This window comes from Macrobrachium nipponense, chromosome 23, assembly GCF_015104395.2.
Source record: "Macrobrachium nipponense isolate FS-2020 chromosome 23, ASM1510439v2, whole genome shotgun sequence".
In the NCBI taxonomy this organism is placed as follows: domain Eukaryota; kingdom Metazoa; phylum Arthropoda; class Malacostraca; order Decapoda; family Palaemonidae; genus Macrobrachium; species Macrobrachium nipponense.
The window spans coordinates 14,841,121-14,865,045 of NC_061090.1; the positions used below are offsets into that span (position 1 = coordinate 14,841,121).

The 23,925-nt window shown below is 37.9% G+C and overlaps 1 protein-coding gene across 1 annotated transcript in view; it reads right to left on the reverse strand.

Moving 5' to 3' along the window:
• Positions 1-23,925, reverse strand: part of LOC135198804 (nuclear receptor subfamily 2 group E member 1-like) — an 86,455-nt gene that overhangs the window by 17,058 nt on the left and 45,472 nt on the right. The window contains 3 exon segments of the mRNA XM_064226765.1: positions 4,368-4,483; positions 6,984-7,108; positions 8,438-8,536. Of these exon segments, the coding sequence (XP_064082835.1) occupies positions 4,368-4,483; positions 6,984-7,108; positions 8,438-8,440 (244 nt within the window). The 5' untranslated portion in view covers positions 8,441-8,536.

Genomic DNA, 23,925 nt, shown 5'->3' on the forward strand with positions numbered 1-23,925 from the left:
CAAATGGAGTGGAAAGAATGTGATAAATAAATCGTTTGCTAATATTAGTAAATGGAGTTGAAAAGGATGTGATAAATCAATCGTCTGCTACCATCTGTAAATGATTTAAGCTACTTTGACAATACACGTAGTTATTTGCAAATTGCCATTCTGAATAATCTGTTCCGTTTTCAGCAGTCTTACCGCACAACTTATAGCGTTTGGACTTCTCAAGTGATAATTGATCACAAATCAGATATTTATAACGAGTCATAATAAACATACTTCGGCTTGTCCTTTTTTTTTTTTCTTTTTTTTTTTCTTCTTTTTTTTTTACGTCAAGATTAGCTATTCTTCGTCGTGGTGCAGTGGCTCAACAGGACGGTTTTGGGAGAGAGAAAGTCCGAATTCCATTTCATAATCTTCTTTTCAGAGGATTATAGTGGCAATGAAGCCCAAAAATGTTATGAAATTGAAGCTTAGGCACGGTTCTGTATTTCAAGTGGTCTATATAAGCCTACGTATCACACGATGTCCAGAGGGGAAAACTGGCTACATTATTAGAGAGGGGCACATTCCATGCAAAGACATCAAAACAAACACTCACATACACATGCACCTGATGTGGAAGCCTATACGCACGTGTACGCACGCACACAAACACTCACACACAACACACACACACGCACACGCACACAAACACTCCACAACAGGAGGAGGACCGTCCAAAACACACACAAGTCACTAATGCACCTTTTATGTCGGTCTCTTCAGTTCCCCTCTGCTCCGTCCCCTCTTTCTCTCGCTTCTTAGCCCTTCGCTCCTGCCTTTTATTGCGTTATCACCTCTCTCAATTTAGCTTTCGTCACTTTGAAGGAAGTTTTTTTTCTTTTTTTTTTTTGAGTTTGTTCTCTCTCTTTCCTAAGTCGCTCCCGATATCATCCAGAGTCTAAGTCGAATAGAATTTGTTGCGGTTTCTAACACTGGCTTTATGTGGCTGGATGTTTATAATAATAATAATAATATATTAATGATATATATATAATATATACTATATATATATATATAATGTATATATATAGGTATATGAATATAAATATGTATTATTTATATTGTATACACCATACATATTTATTGAATATATTTATATGTTATACTTGCTATATAAATGTATGTATATATGTAATGTTATTGTATATATATATATATATATTATATATGATATTATATTATCTAATTATTATATCTATATATAATATATAATATAAAAATATATAAATACATTTTTAAAAATTCTCTTATAACCACATAAAAACATAGTCAGTGATAGTACCATCTAAATTCAACATGTATATTTCTTACACAATTTATTGTTCTTAAATGTTCATATTAAATACTCTATCTCGGTTCTTCTTCCTATGATGAGCATTTGGTGTTCTTTCGATCTCACAGGCAATGAGATCTTTAGATATGTCATCGTTAAGCAAAACAAAATCATTTACAGACGATAAAATCAGTGGGAAGGTCAGGCGAGAATCTGAGAATCAAATGAATTTTAACTTATCTGCTAAAAACAAAATAACTAAAAAACCACAGCGCAAAAAATAGAATAAAAAAAGCAATATCCAAGTAATAAAATAATCAGGATATTAATAACGAAGGCTTCGATGTACTGTGTTATAATACACAGTGATTAGGATAATCATTTGATAAATAAAGCACCGAGGCAATACCGTAATAATTCGGAAATTTATAAGTTTTTTGTCGTCATCATTACCATAAAATCGATCCATAAGTGATTACGAAACTGAACTCTAATGTAGGTGATAAAAACACAATGAATGGACGCAGAAGAGACCATCTGCATAAATAACGAAATCATTCAATAGCGGGTTAACTAAACGACCAGGAAGTTAAAACGCAGCGTTTGATAAGCAAAGCAATAACAATATAATTGTACTATTAGTATATTAGAATCGGACCATATTGTAAACTGCCAGTAACATATTACAAAAGCAAGCCATTGCACGAGCATGGTATCTAATAAACAAAGCTGTAACTGGATAACTACTCTACTTAGAAATTCGAAGGGAGACCTTTATTAAACAAAGCAGTAACTGAATATCTACTCTGTCACTTCATCAAAAGCGAAGCATTTTGATGAATAAAAGTAGGAGGAGAGAAAAAAAAAAACTCTTGGCCGTTAGCGTCCCCCGAGAGAGGTAAAGTTGTGTCAACTTAAATATGCAAAGAGAATGGATCCATCATGTCAAGTCAGAATGACCCCCTTTGTCAGTATACACCCAAGCACCCTCCCTCCCTACGTCCTCTCCCCTTCCTCCTCCCCTCTCCCTCTCCTTCACTCGTTCCCTTCCTCTTGAGTCTGGGAACCACTGCATATGGTTCTCTTTTAAACTCTCTAATGATCTAGAAAACTCTAACTCCTTCGCTCGCCCTCCTCCTTCTCATCCCCCGAACCCCAAACATCTTTGTCTTACTTTGCGAGAGGACCTCCTCCAGGGACGCTTGCTTTTCGTTACAGCTGGAGTTTCCAGGCTTTATCTTTGAAAGTCTCTCTCTCTCTCTCTCTCTCTCTCTCTCTCTCTCTCGGGCTAGGTGTAGGAAGATAACTCAATCTCTGTGGAAAATTTTCTCTGAGAGGAAACGTGGCTCATTCGCAATGGAAAGTATGTTGTCTGTAAGGCTGTCTGTCTGCTGTGTTTACCAGGCGCCCGCGCAACACCCACAACCCACCAACTCTCTCTCTCTCTCTCTCTCTCTCTCTCTCTCTCTCTCTCTCTCTCTCTCTAAAGCTCTGTTTTCACTATATATGATGTTGAACAAGCTTAGCTTCATAATTGGACCTGTAACTTGGCATACATTTACCGTTACCGTTTTTCTTGTTTACCTTCTTTTGAGTTTGATATTCCGGGTACCAGAAACTAACAAAAACAAAAACAAAAAAATTAAATAATGACCTGGGTTGTAATCTAATGACGATAAAGCCATCTTACAGTCGTCAATGAAGAAAACTGACTGCATTTGCAACTGAATTCTCTGATTTTTCCTATGATCGCGAAAGTCTGAGCACGCTACTGTGGTAGAAATAGGCATAATAGCTTACTTTCGTATGCTACGTATACTTGTCATTGCAGTTTTTGATGTTCTAAATCATTTAATGAGTAAATGCCGAACCAGTAATTTTGTACCAATATATTAATTATATTTGAGGAATTCGACAATATTTATAGTCGTGTTTTAGTATTTTTTTCTATGATTTCCACAATTTTCTTAATTTTTTTTTTATAACTCCTAAATTATTATTGGTACCAAAATATCAATTATATTTGAAGGTTTCGTCTATATTTATAGTCTTGTCTCAGTAGTTTTTTTTCTATGATTCCCAAAATTCTCTTAATATTTTTTTTTCATAAATAACTCCTAAATTATAAACAGTGTTTAAGGTTTAATTTCATGGAAGGACGAATAATTCATGAAACTATTTCACTGTCGATATTGCAAAGCATTGGAACATCTCTGAAAATCGCAGTTGACAGTAAGTGCAGCGACTGATGCCATCACGCAAGAGTACTAATCGTGGCCTCCATGATTAGTACTTACTTGACTGTGGTGGAATGCAATCTTGATAGAGAAAGTTCTGGGTTATCAACCACATGTGGAAAGACATAAAGCCATACGCTTAGAAGTTACTCCAAAGGCCAAGTGCTGGAACCTATGGGGCCATTGAGCGGTGAAACGGAAATTGAGTGTAAAAAGGTTTGAACATTGTAACAGGAGGAACACCTCGCAGTTGAACTATGAATCAACTGTTAGTGGAAGGTGGAAAGTAAGGTGGGAGGAAAAATATGAAAGGAGGTACAGTAAAAGGAATGAAAGCGGTTGCAGCTAGGGGCCGAAGGGACGCTGCAAAGAACCTCAATTAAGTAATGCTACAGTGCAGCACATGAGGTGCACTGACGGCAGAAATCCCCGTAGGGAAGGGAAGTGTCGTCAGTGGACCTTATGCGGTGCAATGTATAGTCATTACTTAAGGTTCTTTGCAGCGTGCCTTCGGCCCCTAGCTGCAACCACTTTCGCTCCTTTTACTGTACCTCCTTTCATATTCTCTTCCTTCATCTTGCTTTCCACTCTCTCCTAACACTTGATTCATGGTGCAACTGCGAGGATTTCCTCCTGTTACACCTTTCAAACCTTCTGCTGCCAATATCCATTTCAGCGCTGAATGACCTCATAAGGCCCCATTGCTTGGCCTTTGGCCTAAATTCTAAAATTCAACTCAACTCGACGGCAGTAACCCGCCACGGGGGTTACTGGAATAGTAAACTGAAAGGTGTTGGGCGGGGCGGGGGAATAGGTAAACAACTCACCATCCTTCTTCATGTTGACATCCAGGCACTTCTTGAACCTGCAGGCTTGGCACTGATTCCTCCGCGTGACGTCCACAACGCAGCTTCCAGCCTCCTTACAGACGTAGTCTAGAGTCCTGGGGAAGTATTCAGAATGACATCAGTGCATCCGTCAAACGAACGGGATGACAATTCAGGTGCAAAGTTTCGATCTCATATAATGAATCAGCCTACGGCAATCGGAATGGGAACTCAATTTCATAGTTTTCATGAATTTATTGGGTTATACTAAACATTTACAGATCCACTGACGTTAGAAATAAAATATATTATTTACCATGAATTCCTGGTGTGATTGCTATAGAAGTTAAATGTCTATTATATTAGGTATTCTTATCGATATTTCATATTCCTAGTCTAAGTCATCGTTAAATTATCCGTTTTGTATTAATGTTATTATATTTCCCACAAGATTCCACAGACTATGATACCGTGATAATGTCTATTTTCATTCTTATTTGAGGTTACCTTTGATATCATAAAGCTATAGATATATAGAATTGTGACATGTAAGTGCAATGAACTGAAATCAGGTAAAAACTCATTTTAATCATTTAGACTTTTATCCCAAACCCATAATTCTATACACCTATTGCATCAACTTATTTCGCTAAACTTTCTTTCAAACCTATAGCATCTTATAAACAGTCTTGAAAAGAAAAATCTAAATACAAACTTGCACAAGATCTATCAGATTTTGAAGCTCGATTAGATTTCTGCAGAAGAAGTCAAATGGAAAACTAACCGATAAACCTACTAAGATAAAAAAAACTTATTATTATAACAGTATGTTCTATAGTTGAAGCTCTGAAATCAAATATAATAGTTCACATAAAATCAAACCTTCATGCTTAAAGTAATATTTGGAAAATCAATAACAGAAACAAAAGGCAGAAGGACAACCTGAATGTCGACATACCATTTAATAATTACTGTAAAACATGGCATTGCAGGACAGAGATGACTAAAAAGACGAGATTATTGCAAACATGAACGATAAATAACGTACGTATTATGATAACTGTCTTTAAAAAAGCCATAGGTATTTTGCTCACGGTAAATGTCCTATAATGACAAGCTCGCCCAAACGGTGCTACCGAATGGCTTGCCATTCATGGGAGAGTGAAACGAGGTCCGAAGACTGACCTTGGAATCCAAAAACTGGACCTTGGAATCCAAAAACTGGACCTTGGAATCCAAAAACTGGACCTTGGAATCCAAAAACTGGACCTTGGGCCTTGGAATCCAAAGATTGGACTTTGGTATCCAAACATTGGACTTTGGACCTTGCAATCCAAAGACTGGACCTTGGTATCCAAACATTGGACTTTGGACCTTGCAATCCAAAGACTGGACCTTGCAATCCAAAGATTGGACCTTGCAATCCAAAGGCTGGACCTTGGAATCCAAAGATTGGACCTTGCAATCCAAAGACTGGACCTTGGAATCCAAAGGCTGGACCTTGCAATCCAATGATTGGACCTTGGAATCCAAAGACTGGACCTTGCAATCCAAAGGCTGGACCTTGCAATCCAAAGATTGGACCTTGGAATCCAAAGATTGGACCTTGCAATCCAAAGATTGGACCTTGGAATCCAAAGACTGGACCTTGGAATCCAAAGGCTGGACCTTGCAATCCAAAGCTGGACCTTGGAATCCAAAGAGGTTGGACCCTTGGAATCCAAAGACTGGACCTTGGAATCCAAACCAAGACTGGACCTTGGAATCCAAATTGACCTTGGACCAAATGACTTGGAATGGGCCAAAGATTTGGACCTTTGGAATCCAAAGACTGGACCTTGGAGTCCAAAGACTGGACCTTGGAATCCAAAGATTGGACCTTGGACCTTGGAATCCAAAGATTGGACCTTGCAATCCAAAGACTGGACCTTGGAGTCCAAAGACTGGACCTTGGAATCCAAAGATTGGACCTTGGACCTTGGAATCCAAAGATTGGACCTTGCAATCCAAAGACTGGACCTTGGAATCCAAAGGATGGACCTTGGAATCCAAAGATTGGACCTTGGAATCCAAAGGCTGGACCTTGGAATCCAAAGGATGGACCTTGGAATCCAAAGATTGGACCTTGGAATCCAAAGGCTGGACCTTGGAATCCAAAGGCTGGACCTTGGAATCCAAAGATTGGACCTTGGAATCCAAAGACTGGACCTTGGAATCCAAAGGCTGGACCTTGCAATCCAAAGATTGGACCTTGGAATCCAAAGGCTGGACCTTGCAATCCAAAGACTGGACCTTGGAATCCAAAGACTGGACCTTGGAATCCAAAGATTGGACCTTGGAATCCAAAGACTGGACCTTGCAATCCAAAGGATGGACCTTGGAATCCAAAGGCTGGACCTTGTAATTCAAAGATTGGACCTTGGAATCCAAAGACTGTACCTTGCAATCCAAAGATTGGACCTTGGAATCCAAAGACTGGACCTTGCAATCCAAAGATTGGACCTTGAAATCCAAAGACTGGGCCTTGGAATCCAAAGATTGGACCTTGGAATCCAAAGACTGGACCTTGGAATCCAAAGATTGGACCTTGAATGAAAGAGAGGAATTGAGACTTACTTATTTCTGTAGCGACGGATCGACCTCTTGAAGAATCCTCTGCAGCCGTCGCAGGACGGGACGCCATAATGCTTTCCGGAGGCTTTGTCTCCACACACGCGACACGAAGCTTCTCCCCGCTCCATCTGGCCGCGTTCAGGAAAACATCGTTAGTTTTGGGGTATCTGTGTCCATCAATCTAATCATCTCTGTCTATTACTATGGATGCATGGGGCATTATTGCTCATGGTGAGAGCGCAATTTCTAACGTTAGTACGCTTCTCCGCCTCCCAGGTCCTCTACACTCTCTTCGCAAATACTCACATTCACAAAACCAAAAACAAAACACACACAGCACACTTATAACACAAACAAACACACCAAACACAGCACCACACACACCACCACATATATATATATTAATATTATATTTTTATTAAATTATTAATTGTAAATTTGTATTTGTATTAAATATACTTTATATATATACACACACACACATTATAAGGTTATATTATAAAATAAAATATAATAAATAAATAGTATATATATATATATTATATATATATATATATATATATATTATAATTATCTATATATATATATATATATGTTTATATCTTTTATATATAATATATATATATATATATATATATATGTATATATACTGTTTGTCTGTTTGTGTGTGTGTGTCGAATTTACTGGCCATTTTTACCAGATACATATGAAATTGTAATAGCCACAATATTGCTTACAAACTGTCTGTGTAACTACAGAATAGCGCAGATGGAACCATGTAATTCAGGAATAATGTTACATCATAGTTATAGTCTGCCTCACATACACTTTTCTGATAAGATTTTGTGTTCATTGACATCCAGACCTAACTTTTTTTTTATTCTTCTGTTAGCAAGTAGAACTGGATTCGAGTGACTTACAACCTGAGGTAAATACTGTTGCTGTGTTACGGAATTCACCATGCTAGCTATGTTTTCAGAATAGGGGTAGGTTGCTTTAAGTCTAGACAAGTCCCTCATAGGTGTGTTCAGGCTAGGGGTAGGTTGCTATAAGTCTGGACAAGCTACTCATAGGTGTTTTCAGGCTAGGGGTAGGTTGCTTTAAGTCTAGACAAGTCCCTCATAGGTGTCTTCAGACTAGGGGTAGGTTGCTATAAGTCTGGACAAGCTACTCAGGTGTTTTCAGACTAGGGATAGGTTACTATAAATCTGGGTGAGCTACTCTAGGTGTTTTCAGGCTAGGTTGCTATAAGTCTAGAGAAGCTCCTCATAGGTTGTTGAGTCCCTGCTATCACACAGATCACTCTTAACAACAACACTGCCAGTGAATGGTATAGTACCCAAACACTTCTAGACCAAATAGCAGCCCTAATCGCTACTTGCAATCGAAATACAATTATTATACAAAAAATATGGTAGAAATTATTCAAATATAAAGTATAACAGTAACCTACTTACCATTTGGTTGGGTAGAGGTTAAGTAGGTGACTGTAGTTACACTGCTGAGCAGTAGGGAAGGATGTTCGAAAGTCTCTCGGCAAAGTTTCCACGTTAACTCTGTAAATTAGAGAGAAAACAAGTGATTAATACATCTTTATTTCCTTGCGTTCAAAAATATCCATGCTGGGAACATAGGCGCAACCATTTCTGATTTGTACCATTTTTAAGTCAATAGTTCAAATAAACCAATAGAAAGTAATTCATGGCGGGGTGTTTAGGTGAAGTTAATACAAATCTAATCCTCCAACAGAAAGAATGGAGGGGGTGTTATGGAGAGTTGTGGGGGGTGGGGGGCTGGACAGAAGAAAGATGTCAGTAAAAGGAAGCTTCAACATGATGAGTAGCTCTTTCGGAGGAGGGGAAAGCTGGACACATACTTCATAACTTACAACCTCCAGAGATTGAACTATGGCGTTGAAGTCCTGAACCTTAAAATTATGGATGAATTCCATAATTATCGCCATTCAGAACACCCATGCTGATCTGCTAAAGAGCTTCCCTATATGCCTCTTCAGAAAGCCACGCGGAAGAATGGTAGCCGTTTGAGTGTAATCTACTGAAGTTCATACTGACGAATAATACTCTTCAATCCTTGGATAGTTTCATCATAAATCGTAATATAGGCTTCTTCACAAGTGAAAGAACTTGGAGGTAACAAATACAGGGGAAGCAAAGTTCATGGTAAAACAAAGACTTCAACTAATTGATCAAACTATGACAATTAGTCCTAACGTTTCTGAGTGCGGATAAAGCAGTTCTCGTACTACTGCCATTGTTTTTAAAAGTGATTATAAACAAAATATATTATTATTATTATTATTATTATTATTATTATTATTATTATTATTAATCTGAGGTATTATAGTGCCAAGAGACTGTCTGGTTGGGAAATGGATTATCGATAAGGACGAAAATCATGACAGAGATTAGGTAATGCTCTGGCAGCTGGCTAATCCTTTCAATAACCAATTCCTCCGTACGGGAAGATCGCGCATTGCACAGCACATATACATGAAGCTTAAACTTGTAGTTATCGGTTATTGTATTAAGTGATATAATGAATTTAAATACTCATATTCCAATGCATAGTGTACGAAGAGGAATACAAACCAACAGTATTTTAAAAAATAAATTAACATATAAATGTTATTGTCTATCCCTGAAGAAACCAATAGATACGACTTTCAAAAAATGGTAGTTAGTACGAAAGGTGGAAAATAGGCAAGAGAAAATTCAAGAGTGCGCAGTAGACATCGAACCAAAGATTCTTAGGATTCCTGGGTTCTACAGAGTAAATAGAGAGAGTTGCTGGGCTGAGAGGAGATTTTGGAAACAAGAATATAGAAAGTAACTGCATTTTTAATGGTACCTTAGTACATTTTAACTAACGCATTTTTCTACTGCAATATCTTTGCAGTGAAGATTCTGCAACAGGACGACATACAGTCTGATTGATTACTTTCAGTAAACTGGGGTCACAACGAAAATGGACATAAAAGTAAATTGGTTAAAAGCTACTTACTGAGGGTAAGGATTGTGAAGGTACAAATATACAATGCAATACCACTAAGGAACTGAGTATACTCAGTTTATTTACAAGAGAATAAGACTTCGTGGCAACTAGAGAAAATAGTTTATCTGAATTGATCAAATTTCCGCTGTTGTTGGAGCATGAGAAAAGCAGAAAGAGAGAGAGAGAAAAAAAAGAGGTAAAAGTCCCACGACGGAAGGTTAGTCATTCTCTAGAACGAATCAGAGAGATCAACGTAGAAGGAAAAACGAAAAAGTCTCACCTCTGCGAACACGAACAGAAGAGGGACGAGATGCGCGCTTAGACTTAGTTCGGGAAGTCAGCGAGCGACTGCGCTAAGCAGAGAGTGAGTGAGGCAGAGAGCAGAGAAGCGTGTGCTCGAAACCACCTGCTGACCTGGAGTTCTGGTTCTTGATCTAATCAGGTGAGAACTAGCAACTGAAGGGACTTCAGCAGCAGGGCGATACCAAGAGCCAGGGCACACAGGCGGGGGATAAAAACGAAGGAAGAAAAAAGACGTCGCCAAGGGCTCTAGCATTTCACTAACACTGAGACTAGAGATTTTTTTTATTCTGGTTTTCAATTTTGTTAACTAGTTAATTTTTTCCTCATATGACTAAGGGCTTTCTTATGTAATGTTTTCTTACGCGTAAAAATGATTGAAACGTCTAGTGGAAACGCATACAACGTTATAAAAGTGTTCCAATATTTCTTGTAAGAACTTGGCACGTTAGATTTATGCAAAGTTTCCCTCATCCGCAAAAAATAGTTGAAACTTCTATGCCTTTCACAGTTAAACGTAAGAGATTATTTTAAATAAAATATACTGAAATCAGTCGAACAATCTTTTTCATTACTACCTATCTGTTTTTTTAATACCTCGAAAAATTGCACCAATCATAAAAGGTCCCGTAACCTTGTTGCTTGTACTGGGTATCCCGACACAATATTATCTTGTATCTTATCGCTTTCATCTCTGCCTTCAGGACGAAATTTAGAACATAAATACACGACAATCTTACATAATGTGAATAGTTTATATGAAATACAAATGTGAATATACCTGGTAGAGAGAGAGAGAGAGAGAGAGAGAGAGAGAGAGAGAGAGAGAGAGAGAATCCTAAAAAATGAGCAGATACCATGTGATTCCCGGTATTAAACAGTTAGTGGAATCTTGAAGTTTCTGCTTACTATAACTACACACTCTGCACATACATACTTATATACAGTCATACAGACATACACAAATATATACCATATATATATAAATATGTATATATATATATATATATATATATATATATATAATATATGTATGTATATATACATATATAATATGTTTTATTTAAATACTTCTGATACGAATTCAAAAACGATTATGGCATGCACATACGTCAACGTTCATATAAACAGCTTAAATATATAAATATATTTTTCTCCATAACAGGGGTAGTGTCAAAGAAGGAACCGCCTTCCAGTCTCTCAGCAAATATTAAGGGATGAGGGTGCCACCCCTACGACTCTATCCTTGACAACATTAGGCTCTGGTGTCCATTTACAGCTGGGTGGACTTGTAGGCGGTAAGTATGAAAGTGATACACGAACCTAGCAAAATGTGGGTGGGCACATTGCTCCACTTCTCAGCCTTGAAGAACTCTATGATTGCGCTTTCCAAAAAATAGCGGCTGGCTTATCACATCAATACGGCTATATATATATATATATATATATATATATATATATATATATATATATATATATATATATATATATATAGATACAATATATATATATATATATATATATATATATATATATATATATATATATATATCACAGAATGAAACGTTTGTACGTGAACAAATGTAAAGCGAAAATATCTGTAGAAATGATATTTTAAATAAATGGACAAAACGGGGATTTTAAATGCTTACTCAAAAGAGGCAGTTAACCCTTTTAGACTGAGATAACACAGCAGCCACAAATTGCACCCTGTATATTTCAGTAATTGAACGAAAAACAATATAAATATCCTGCATGATATATCCAGTTCTACGAAACACAAATACACATGTATATTTACTAGATACACACACACACACACACACACATATATATATATATATTATATTAAATATATATAATATATACTAAATAAATATATATATATATATATATATATATATATATATATATATATATATATATATTATATAATATATATATACGTATAATTGTGATGAAAAGAAATATGCGACAGGCTTATGGTACAAATTATTTCGTGAGCCTTACAAGAGATTACGAATTACGTTCAGAAAAATCTCTTCATCATGCGCTGTATTTTAAACTTCCATGAAAGACTAGTAAAAGAAAGGAGGACATAAAAATAACACTTACAAAATTAGCGATTTCAAGGAGATCCGTGGATCGCATTCCGTCATGTTCCAAGAAGCAAGACACTACGAAGGCTTTAGAGTCCTTGGCAAATGACACCATCGTTCGAGTTCGGATATTTGAACCTTCGGAATCGGACCTTCGACTGTTACACCCTTTCTGTGCGGTAGACGTTTCACACGGGATTGCTAAGTAATCATGTTGCTTCCTCAGGAGTGGCGTATTCACTTCATCGTTAATTTATTATCGTAACGTAATTGGCCATGTTGTGTAGTTTTTACTTTTATCATGCGACTATACTCTGTTTTTTTCCATCTCTCCATCCACCTGTGGTGTTTTCGCATGTTAACACTGCGTCCCGGGCTTTAAATATTTACGCAATGTGTAAGTTTTAGGTAAATAAAAGGATATCTGGGTGTACATTTGCAACTGAAAAGTGTTTTAATAATTTACTGTATGCGAATTACACCGTTAATATTCGAAATACGGTATTATTATCATTGTTGAGTGTAAACTGAATGTAACTATCTAAAGCCCGGGACACAGTGTTACCATACGCACACACCACAGATGGAAAAAAAAACAGAGTATAGTAGACTACAGTTGGCGCTTGAGATTTCCATCGATTGTTGTCACATCGTTGGTGAAGTGAAGATAAACCCCAGTCTTCTGCAAGGTGGTAACACTTGTGTGTTACTGGTATTTATTACATTACTGCCGTTATTGTATATTGGTTCTGGGGATTTAGTCTCATTTAAGTCTATAGCGGTTTAACCATAGTCTGATGTGAGTAGACGCCCAAAATTCAGTTTTGGAGTGAGTTACGCAGAGCGCTAGAGCTTTTGTCTTTTCCAGGGTGTTTTTGTTAAGAGTTTGTGAGTTCCTGTTCTAACGGTCAAGCTTCGAGCATGATAAAGCTGCTCTTTTGAATCGGGTATGTAGGTATTGTTTTTGTTTTTTTTTTTTTTTTTTTTTTTTTTGTAAGTAGATCTAGGTAGTAACTCAGCATCGGGTATTTCTCTTAATTAGTTTCCTATGGTATTTGGGTTACTTATTAAGAATTTGCCGTTATTTTTGGGGGGTCGACTGTAATTAACACCCAGGGGCTAGTATTAAACACTGCAAAATACTTTTGACGCCCCCCCCTAGTGGCTTTCGTACTCGTAGTTACGTTCCTAGAATTACTTATTGTCATTTTTTATCTTTTTTAATTCTCATTTTACTTTTAAATTTTATATATTACTTTTTTAATTTGTATATGCTGTTCTTGAAGAGTATACAACAAAATTTACCTTATCCTCCACCCTTTGCTCGACGAACTTTGCTCGATGTGACGTCAGAAGCGGAGAAACTGTGGTAAAGTTCTGACTTTTCCCGCTGTTTCTCCGCTTCTGACGTCACATCGGACAAAGTTCGTCGACCAAAGCTCGACCGTGTGGACGATGCCTTAGGGGCGGCGCCCCTACAGGGATGGAGGAGCCCCCAATGTTCTGTATAGTAGGTCACATGACCTACTATGCTGGTTCGTGGGTGGTTTTTTTTCAGCCTACTAATCAAGCTTTCTTTCAGGTGGTAAGTACAGCCTTAAACTGTTGCTTAGCCCTCATGTAAGTTCAGATCGGTATTAGGTTTATAAATGAGCTTGGCTACCTTCCACTCGGTTAAGTTTGCAGAAGCTCCCTAAGGTTTGAGATCATTGTTATGCCATCAAACGGCAATATCAAACATTGAAACAAATTAAATTTATGTACAGATCTGGCGTTTTGGTATACTTTACTCTTAGAATTTTAACTGAAAATTTATTAAGCTTGTGGTTAGGGTAAGAAGGGTAAGTTTTAGCCGATATTCTTTAAAAGTTTTGCCCGAATATAAGTTTTGAACGTAAAGTTGGCTTTAAGACTTAATACAATTTCCAGAGGATTCGAACTCATTTCGCAATCAAAAAGTCTAGTTATGTTAATACGTAAATGTACCAATATACAGTTTTAAATACAGTGTGCTAAGGTAGGCGCTGTTGTCTTAGTGGTTAGTGGCAAAACTGAGCTATGATGTAATCACTAATTCCCTAAAAAGAGCCTGCATTACACAACTTAGTTGCTTTATTTTAAAGTTCAGCCGTTTCTATAAGTTTTATCTTAAATCTTGAATTATCAAAGGCATCTTTCTAAGAATACGACTTTGACTTCAATTGCATGTGGGTTATAAGTCTTACTATACTAATTTTGAGTTGTACAGTGAAAACTTTAAACTTGGAATGGCGGCAGAAGAAAAGTAGCATTAAGTTTGTTATACGGCCTTAATGCATAATTATGGTACAAATTGGAAGCGATAATCTTACTCAAGATAGTTACAAATTTTCAGTGGGCAATAACCTATATTTTGGGACATTGGCTGGAGAGACGCAACGCGTGGTTTTTATGAGCTGATTACATAAAATGTATCCTACCTATTTCAAGAAATATTAATAGTGGTTAACGTAATCTTTACGGAGTTGCCGAGTAATTGCTGTCGTTGTTTTTTTTAAGGTCACAACTTGCTGGCGAAAACCGACCGAATTCAAGAAAATGTGCAGACAGGGGCGGATTTGCGAACCTTTAGTGTTAGGCTGGTATTTCTATGGATCCAAGATGTCGACAAGGTAGATGAAGGAATCTGTTCATTTAATTTCTAAATATTCAATGCTGCGCTTGTCATTAAAATACCAATAAGTTCGTAAGCTAGGTTGAACCCCTCGGATACTCTGCTTTCGTAAGCCTACCATCTGCCTGTGTACTATAATTGTTATTTTAATAAATAGTGAGTATTTAGTTTTAAGTTCTAGACTGCTTCCACAGTATTTCTATTGGTGTAAACAAAGTACGTGGAATCTGGTTTTATCATTCATATAATTAAAGATGTTAGAAGGTAAAAACTACTTAATTCAGAAATACACCATACTGTTTTAACAGTATTCACGTGTAAGTGAATACTCGTGTCAAAGGCCTAAATCAGATTTTAAACTTCGGCAAATTAATGTAAACCACCGTCGTGGAACTATTGAAAAATCCATTTGTTCAACTATAAAAGAAATGCGGTTTGGGTATTGGTTGTGAAGCCTCGAATCCCCTCGGCTAATTTGTGGGACAACGAGCTGAAATCTTGACTCCATACTAATGAATCGATGCAATTACCAAGAGCGCCGTTAAATGTATTGGGAGAGAAAAATTATGTGAATTTACTCAATTTTACTACTTTAGAAGGTAAAACTAAATATCAATGCTTCAAGGAGCTAGTACTAAGAAATTATTTCTATTCATTGGTATGAAAATTTGAGAATGTGATGGTCAGCTACACTTCTTGAGCTACATGGGTAAATATTTAGGGTTTGACGCAGATGAATAGAATTTTAAGTAATACATAAATTCTGAAATATTGAAGTTGATGTATATGGTTTATCACAGAATTTTACGCAGGTAAAAAGTGCAATTTACAGATTATAAAAAAAATAAATTCTGAAAAACTGAAGTTAGTGTAGATGGTTAAACATAAGATTTTGCGCAGGTGAAAAGAATTTCAATTTAGAGATAAAATAATGAAAAATTTTGAAATACGAAGTTAAATTTTTCATGTATTGCGCGACACTTTAATGGGGTGGGGGGGGGGGGGGGCGGGGGGAATGGAGTGGAGAGGAGGTCGTTCGGCAAACAAATCTGGTTGACCACTTAAAGCTTTGAGATGCAAAGCTTGTTTTACCAAAGACATTTAATTCATTTGAACAATTTTCGTTGAATAGGTCGCTTCGATTCTGAATAACCACATAGGTCCAAGCGCTTTGCTTTCTGCCTAAATTTCATATTCCATTCAGTTGAATAACATCACTAATATAAGAACATGACCATTTATTTACACAACTATCCATGAAACCCCGTAAGGCGGTAGTGCCGTCAGTGCACCTTATGCTGTGCACTGTAGGATTTACTGTTGGCGCTTTGCCGCGTCCCTTCGTCCCCCAGCTACAACCCCTTTCATTCCTTTTACTGTACCTACGCTCGTATTCTCATATCTTAACACCCTCTCCTATCAATTGTTTCATAATGTAACTGTGAGGTTTTTCTCCTATTACACCTTTCAAACCTTTCTATTCTCTATTTACACTTTCAGCGCTGAATGACCTCATAGGTCCTGGAGCTTAGCCTTAGGCTTAAATGCTACATTCTATAATATTCTATCCATGAAACCAATTTAAAGACTAATCATTCTCAGGACTGGTTGTTTAGGACAGTCACTATTACGGAGACTATTGGCTTAGTGAGTTTGTGAATTTGGCGCCGAATAGAAGACAAAGGAGCGAAATAGTCGAACTTGATAATAAAAGACTTTTGGAGGATTGTAACATGACTGATGTTAGATATGAAATGCTTCATGTGGCTGTATCATTTGTGTTAATGGGTCTCTCTAACTGCTATCGTTTCTAAATTGTAAACTATCGAAGGAATTTGTAAATTAGTGAATGAAGTAAAATACAGATTATAAAAACTTATTGGTACATATGCCCCATATTTTACAAATGAATTCTCAATATGGTTTTTTTGAGAAACTGGTCGCTCTAGAACAGAATGGTTGTGGTAAAATGTTATTGCCTTTTAAATAGGTTTAGTTAATTGTATGGAAAGGAACCTGAGGAATTAGTACCAGGCAGGAACAATAAGCTTTATAGTGAATTAAATAACTATATTATGGAGGTTACTTATCCGGATGATGGTTTTAGTTTGTTTGGAAAAGGGCTGTTAGTTTCTCTTTCAGCGCTGAATGACCTTATAGGTCCCATGGTTTGTCCGTTGGCCTAGATTCCATAATCTTATCTATGGCATTGAAGGCCTCGTCCACAGGATCCGTTATCGCCCGGTTGCGTTGGTCCTTCAACCTGCTCCATCCCCCTTTGCATAATTTTGTGTCCAACCTTAAGTAATGCCTACATTGGACCACACGACGTGTGCAAATACTGCGCCTTCTTATGGCCTTCTAAGATAAAAATCATGCAATCTTTTTGCGAAGATTTTGGAGCTATAGTGATTTAAAATGATCGGCAGGCCTCTATAGTTCTTATGAGATATTTTATTACGAAAAGACGACCTCAGCACGTTTTATCAGCTCTTGTCCCTGTTATAAGTTGAGATAAAGCTTAGAGCAATTTTTTCTTAAACCCCTTTCACACGAGGGTGAAAGAGACGACGGGCAATATGATCTGCCCGTAATTCTCTCGCTTTTAAACAGTGTTACCAGATCAAGCAGTCCAAGGCAGGCAGTAGGCATAGGCAGGCGAACCTGTATGACTTGGACCACACTCGTGATCGCCATCCACCTACAAAATTGGTAACAGTGTCTGCCCGCCATGCATTTGTCCTTCGTGTGGAAGGGAATAAATTAGATGCGAAACCTTCTTCCCTTGAAAGGAAAGCGTTTGGATCAGGTAAGCAGTAAGTCGGGTTTATTTCTGACAGGTAATTTTACACGTCTTTTAGCTTTCTGTAAAAGATAACTATTGAGGTGGCTATTTGTCTGTCCGTCGGCACTTTGCTATCAGCCCTCAGATCTTAAAAACTAGTGAAGCTAGAGGGCTGCAAATTGGTATGTTGATCATCCAGTGTCCAATCATCAAACATACCAAATTGCAGCCCTCTAGCCTCAGTAGTTTTAACTCTAAGGTTACATTTAGTCATGATCGTGCGTCTGGTATCGCTTTAGGTGCTAACAACACAGGCCACCACCGGGCAGTAGCTGAAAGTTTCATGGGTCGTGACTGAGAGTTTTATACATTGATGCACCGCACATAAAACTCGACTGCGCCGAAGAAACCTCTGCGCTTTTTCATTGTTTATTTCTGTAACGACGATACTGAGACGGAAAGGAAACTTTACGTTCTATTATTAAATTTCAGACGGAGATTGCTGCTATGTGTATCTCCTCCACCAACCCCCCAACGCCCCCACCCCCCCCCCCCCTCCAAATAAAGAAAAAAAGCGATAGGGAGGGACAGTTGGCATGTGGATAATACCCATGATATTTACGAGGCACGAAAATGAGCATGATCTCTTACGCACGTATGCCACATACCTACATACGTGCGCCGTGTAACGCCATTGCATCGAAGAGAACTTGAAGCAAATGGCCATTACCGACAAGGGGGAATCCATACTCGTACTTTCATAGTTTTTGTTATTGTGGTAATAAGTGATAGTTTGTCTTTTATTCACAGAGGAAATGTATTCATGAAAGACGAGTTTAACTCTTAAGCATTTCGATCTGTACATCTACTGCTGCAGATTATATTTTGTGGATTGTCTAAGCAATTGATAATCGCAGTCATTGGAGTAGTGCTTGTTAAAGTTTATTTATTATTAAAAGACAAAATAAACTTAAGTCTTCAGGGGATATTTTTGCTTGCAGTCCGGGCTCGTGCAAGCACAAGTAGTGACACAATTTTTCTCTATCAATAGATTTTCAACTGGAAGTTCTATATAACACGGTGGTAATATTCTTATTCCAGTTAATGTTGAAAGCCCATCCTTCCAAGCGCCTCAATGGCGTGGTTGATATGGTCTTTGCCTGCCACCTCGGTGTCAGTGAGTTCGATTCGCGGGCATTCCATTGAGGGGTTAGAGATGTGTATTTCTGGTGATAGAAGTTCACTCTCGACGTGGTTCGGAAGTCACGTAAAGCCGTTGGTGCCGTTGCTGAATAACCACTGGTTCCATGCAACGTCAAAACACCATACAAACAAACAAACAAACAACCCATTCACCCAAATAAGTTGTTTACCGCAGAGAGCGCCTTGTTTACAATCGACAGCCGACCACCGCTGGCATCGAGGTCGGTGTTTGATCAACCTGTCTGGATTACACCTGTTGGGAGCGATAAACATAATGGGTGATTCGCACGGAGGAAACGATAACGATTGTCTTCTGCTATTTTTGCCGGAGATCGAAAGAGATAAAGCCCAGCGATGATAAGACTTCGTTGTTGAGGTTACAACGCTTGACTATAGCACCTGCAGATCTCGACTGATAGCAGCTTGGCTCCTGATGGGGGCAAACAAGAGATAGCGACTGCCCTGACGATTGCTTGTCGAAAGCGGGTTTCGAGTTTGTCTCGAGTTGAGTCATTTCATGCTACGAAAGGCTATGAGTCTAAAACGCAGGATAATTAGAAATAAATTTGGTCAGGAATGTGGAGGAACACAGATGCTGAAGGATTGCAGAGAGCCGTAAATTAAACGACTAAAAAATATACACAACGGGTCGATGTTCGAGAAAAAAATAAATGAAGAGTGTCACTGGTACGAAAAAGGATGGAAAAAACTTCCAATGGAGAGAGAGAGCGAGAGAGAGAGAGATAGGTGGTGTGGGGTGCTAGCGGTGGCGTCTTGGGTCAATATTAGCAGCATCGACTCTTTGGCAGGGGCAGCTGCAAGTTCTCACGGGTGCCAGCTGACTGACAATCATTCTTATTTACCGAGGCTGTACCCTTGATTACCTAATAATTCACCTCCTCCTCCTCCTCCACTGGACCTTGGCTACAAGCGTGCCTTGTTATTACTTTAATCGCTCACCAACTGCTGTTTACGACGTATTGTTCCACCTTGTCAATACTCTCCCTTTCTCTCACTTTCTCTGCATTATGTAAGCACACACGAACAATTATGCCTACCAAAACGCATATCCCACGAACAGAGTTGAACCTATTGTCTCTCCCTCTGCTAATTCTCTCTGTATAAGCACCTTTCTTGTATAAAGTGTAGTCATTTTTACTCTCTATATGGGCCTAGTCTATATTTAGGCTTCAGGGTATCACCCAGCAATCTGAGTTACATTAAATCTATTTCTACGTATCTTAGGTAGGCGATAAAGAGAGAACGGTAATCTAGAATTTCATGAAGCCAGAAGGGAAAGGCCAGAGTTATAAGTTATACCTAAATCCGATGTTAGAAAAGGATTTTACTGCATGCTGCGTGAAAGATGTAAGGCTCGCAAGAAATCAGCATACACTTTAGAGGGGAACAACGGCGAAGCTGAATGAAAATTCAGAGTATTTCTTAAACAGAATCAGGACTGTGGACGTACTCGGCGCTCGAAGTAGGTTAAGTTGTTAAAAACATTGAAGTTTCTTAGAGCTATAGTCTGTAGTAGTGAAATTCTTGAGTATGAAACTATTTAGAGTAACAAAAATAAGCGACAGCTTTAAAAAAAAAAAAGAAAAAAAAAAAAAAAAAAAGGAATAGGTAAGAGAGTTGTTTAAGCATTTAAGGAAGATTTCCGAACAAAATACTTGAATGTTCGCAGAACTGGTCAATCAGAAAAGACGCCAGGAAATATAAAATTAAAAAATTTCTTAGAGCTACTTGTATAGTTTAAATTACGGAAGGGAAAGAAGCCCATAAAAATGGAATAAAGGTAGTTTTAGGAACAGATCACAAAGATAAGGGAGACCGATGCAGATACAGAGAAATAAAGTTGGAACGACAAATGAGTTTCATGAGATTTTGTGCGAAGGAAACGAATTCAGGAAGAAAATAAACTTCCTTGAGATCAGCACAAAATGGTTTGTTTGTTTGTATGTTGCTTTTACGTTGCATGGAACCAGTGGTTATTCAGCAACGGGACCAACGGCTTTACGTGACTTCCGAACCACGTCGAGAGTGATGAACTTCTATCACCAGAAATACACATCTCTCACTCCCCAATGGAATGGCCGAGAATCGAACCCGAGACCACCGAGGTAGGACGCTAATACCATACCAATCACGCCGCTGAGGCGCTTAAAGCACAATATGGTGATGAAAGTCATGAATATGGGAATAGGGTACGACGACTGCATTGATTGAGGAGATATTGCTTCAAAATGAGATGTATAGACAAAATTCTCCCTTGCCGCCATCGGAAACGTCTGGCACTGAGACGTCTGTTTGCTCGCTTAATAAACCAATAATTCCAGTTAAATTGCTAATATTATGAGTGTGGCCCATTACTGGTCATCGTGCGTCCCCAACTTATGCCATCTTGGATAATTCTCCTCAAAATAGACAATATAATCTACGGACTTTCACTATAAAATTTCACTTTCCGGGTGTTTGCAGTCTCTACGGCCCGCTGTAAAGCCATGACCAATATCAAAATAATCGATTAGAAACAGACACACTTGACTATTCAGAAAAAATCCAATTTGAAAAATAGAAAGTAGACATCTTATCCATAACTATCTTCCACCTGCTTTTAGTGATGCTGTCAAATATTTTGATCCATTTGAGTAAAGCCTCCGTAACGGGTTCTTGCAACGACAGATATTTCTGGGTAGTTAGTTTTTAGCTAACCTGGCTTATGCAAGCAAGGGTCGCTGACCTAAGACAGCCATAAGTGTGATAAGGGGTGAAGGGAAGAATGAGCCCTTCTGTAAAAGTCCGGACCTTCCAACCACCTGAGACGATTTCGGGATGTACTGCACTTGACCTCATGAATAGAAGACCCGGCGCCTCTCCAGTAGAATTTGGTAATCATCAAGCGAAATGACTTTGCGTAAAAGAAATTAAAAAAAAAAATAATAATTTAATATCCGGAGCGGAAAAAAGTAAAATAGCAAAGCCATTCCACCCCACAACTGATTCCCTTCCTCGTATGCTGTTAACGGTCGCAGAGAACGTTGGGACGAAACTTGAACGTCCTTTGACGTCGAGACTGAATATCTTCTGTTGATATTGGCGTGAGCTTGGAGGATACGGCTGCACTGCTACACATTTTCGTTCTTTCGCTTCGTGATTATATCTCAACGTCAGTGAGCGAAGGACGCCGCTCTCAGACCCACTTTTACGCTAAGAAAAATCACTCTATCATCTATGCATTCACTTTCAAGTCGAGAAAATCACTCTATCATCAATACATTTACATTCACTTTTAAGTCGAGAAAATCACTCTTATCATCTACGCATTCTGTCACACTCTTCACTCTTCTCTTAATTGGTCCCATAAAACAAATGATATTAGTTTTACATTGATACGTGTGATTGACAGCTGAATATACTACATTGCATCTATGGGCAATGAAACAGCAAAGGATCCCGTAATAATTTTATAGGAAGAGGAATAAACTGGAGTTGACCGCATATTGACTAAAAATCGTATCTCCTCATTACCGTCGAAAGGCAATATAAAAATTGAATACGATATCCAACATACTTGATATTTTTCAGCTTAGAAGGTTATACTAAACACTTCAACACCCATTCATTATTATGTTCTTTTATGTGAATATAAGATTATATTTGTAAAGGAAGTATATACATGTGCACAGATTTCAGTCACAAAGAATAAAAAAGAAACATGACTTATATGAATATCTCATTTGGTTATGAAAGAAACTGGACGATGGTAAGCTTTTCTTAATTTATGTCATTAGATAATGTTGAGATAAGGGCATATTTTTGCGTACTATATATATATATATATATATATATATATATATATATATATTATGTATATATATATATATATATATATATCTATATATATATATATAGATATATATCTATATATATATATATATATATATATATATATATATATATATATATTCACAAAGTATATAATTTGAGTGGTGCGCAGTTGTTGTAATAAATGCAGATAAAGGTTTATTAAGAGGAAAATCTATACATTTAATCCTTGCAACGCTCAGTCTTGGTATACGTTTAACTGATAAATCGATAAGAGGTATCGCTCCTCCAATACGTAAAGTCAGTCACGCGATTCACGGTGATTGACCATAATGAGTATGACACTTAACATCCAGGTTTATTGGATAACTGATTCTCCTCTCTCTCTCTCTCTCTCTCTCTCTCTCTCTCCTCTCTCGTCTCCCTCTCTCTCTCTACTCAGGTTAGTTTGTGCGTGTTTCTGTGTCTGTATATGGTATACTTTTTAATCTTTTTATTTTTCCCTCTATCTGACTAATGTTTTTACGTATGCATGAGTCTACAGCACGGTTTTTTTCCTTTTAGATACGAATGAGTAGAAAAAAAAAGGTATTCATCAAGCATTTATGGTATCATTTCTCCATTCACCGTATTCTTTGCGCTTTGTGGATTGTCAACTTGTGAGAAGACGGGAACGAAACATTTACAGTTTATATAAGTTGAGAACGCAACTACGCTAGGCTTCCAGACCCACATTGCTCGACGGAGATGCGCCACCGGAGGGCCAGCTGCCTTTCTTATCTTCCGCAATCCGAAGTCATGAATTGATAACGGCGGAATAAGAAAGGATGCCACGTGCGAACTATCGATTATCGGCCATTTATCACAATTGCTTGGCAACGTGCTCGCTCGCCAGCAACTATTCAAACTGACGGCAGCACGCAACCGGCCTTCCTCGCTGGCTGATTTACGATCGCGTTCTTTTCAAAAAAAATAAACAAATAAAAAAAAAACGGATTTCGTCAAATGCTGGATTCATCGCAGTTGCTTCTCGTCAAAGCGCTGTTTTCACAAAAGGGGTAT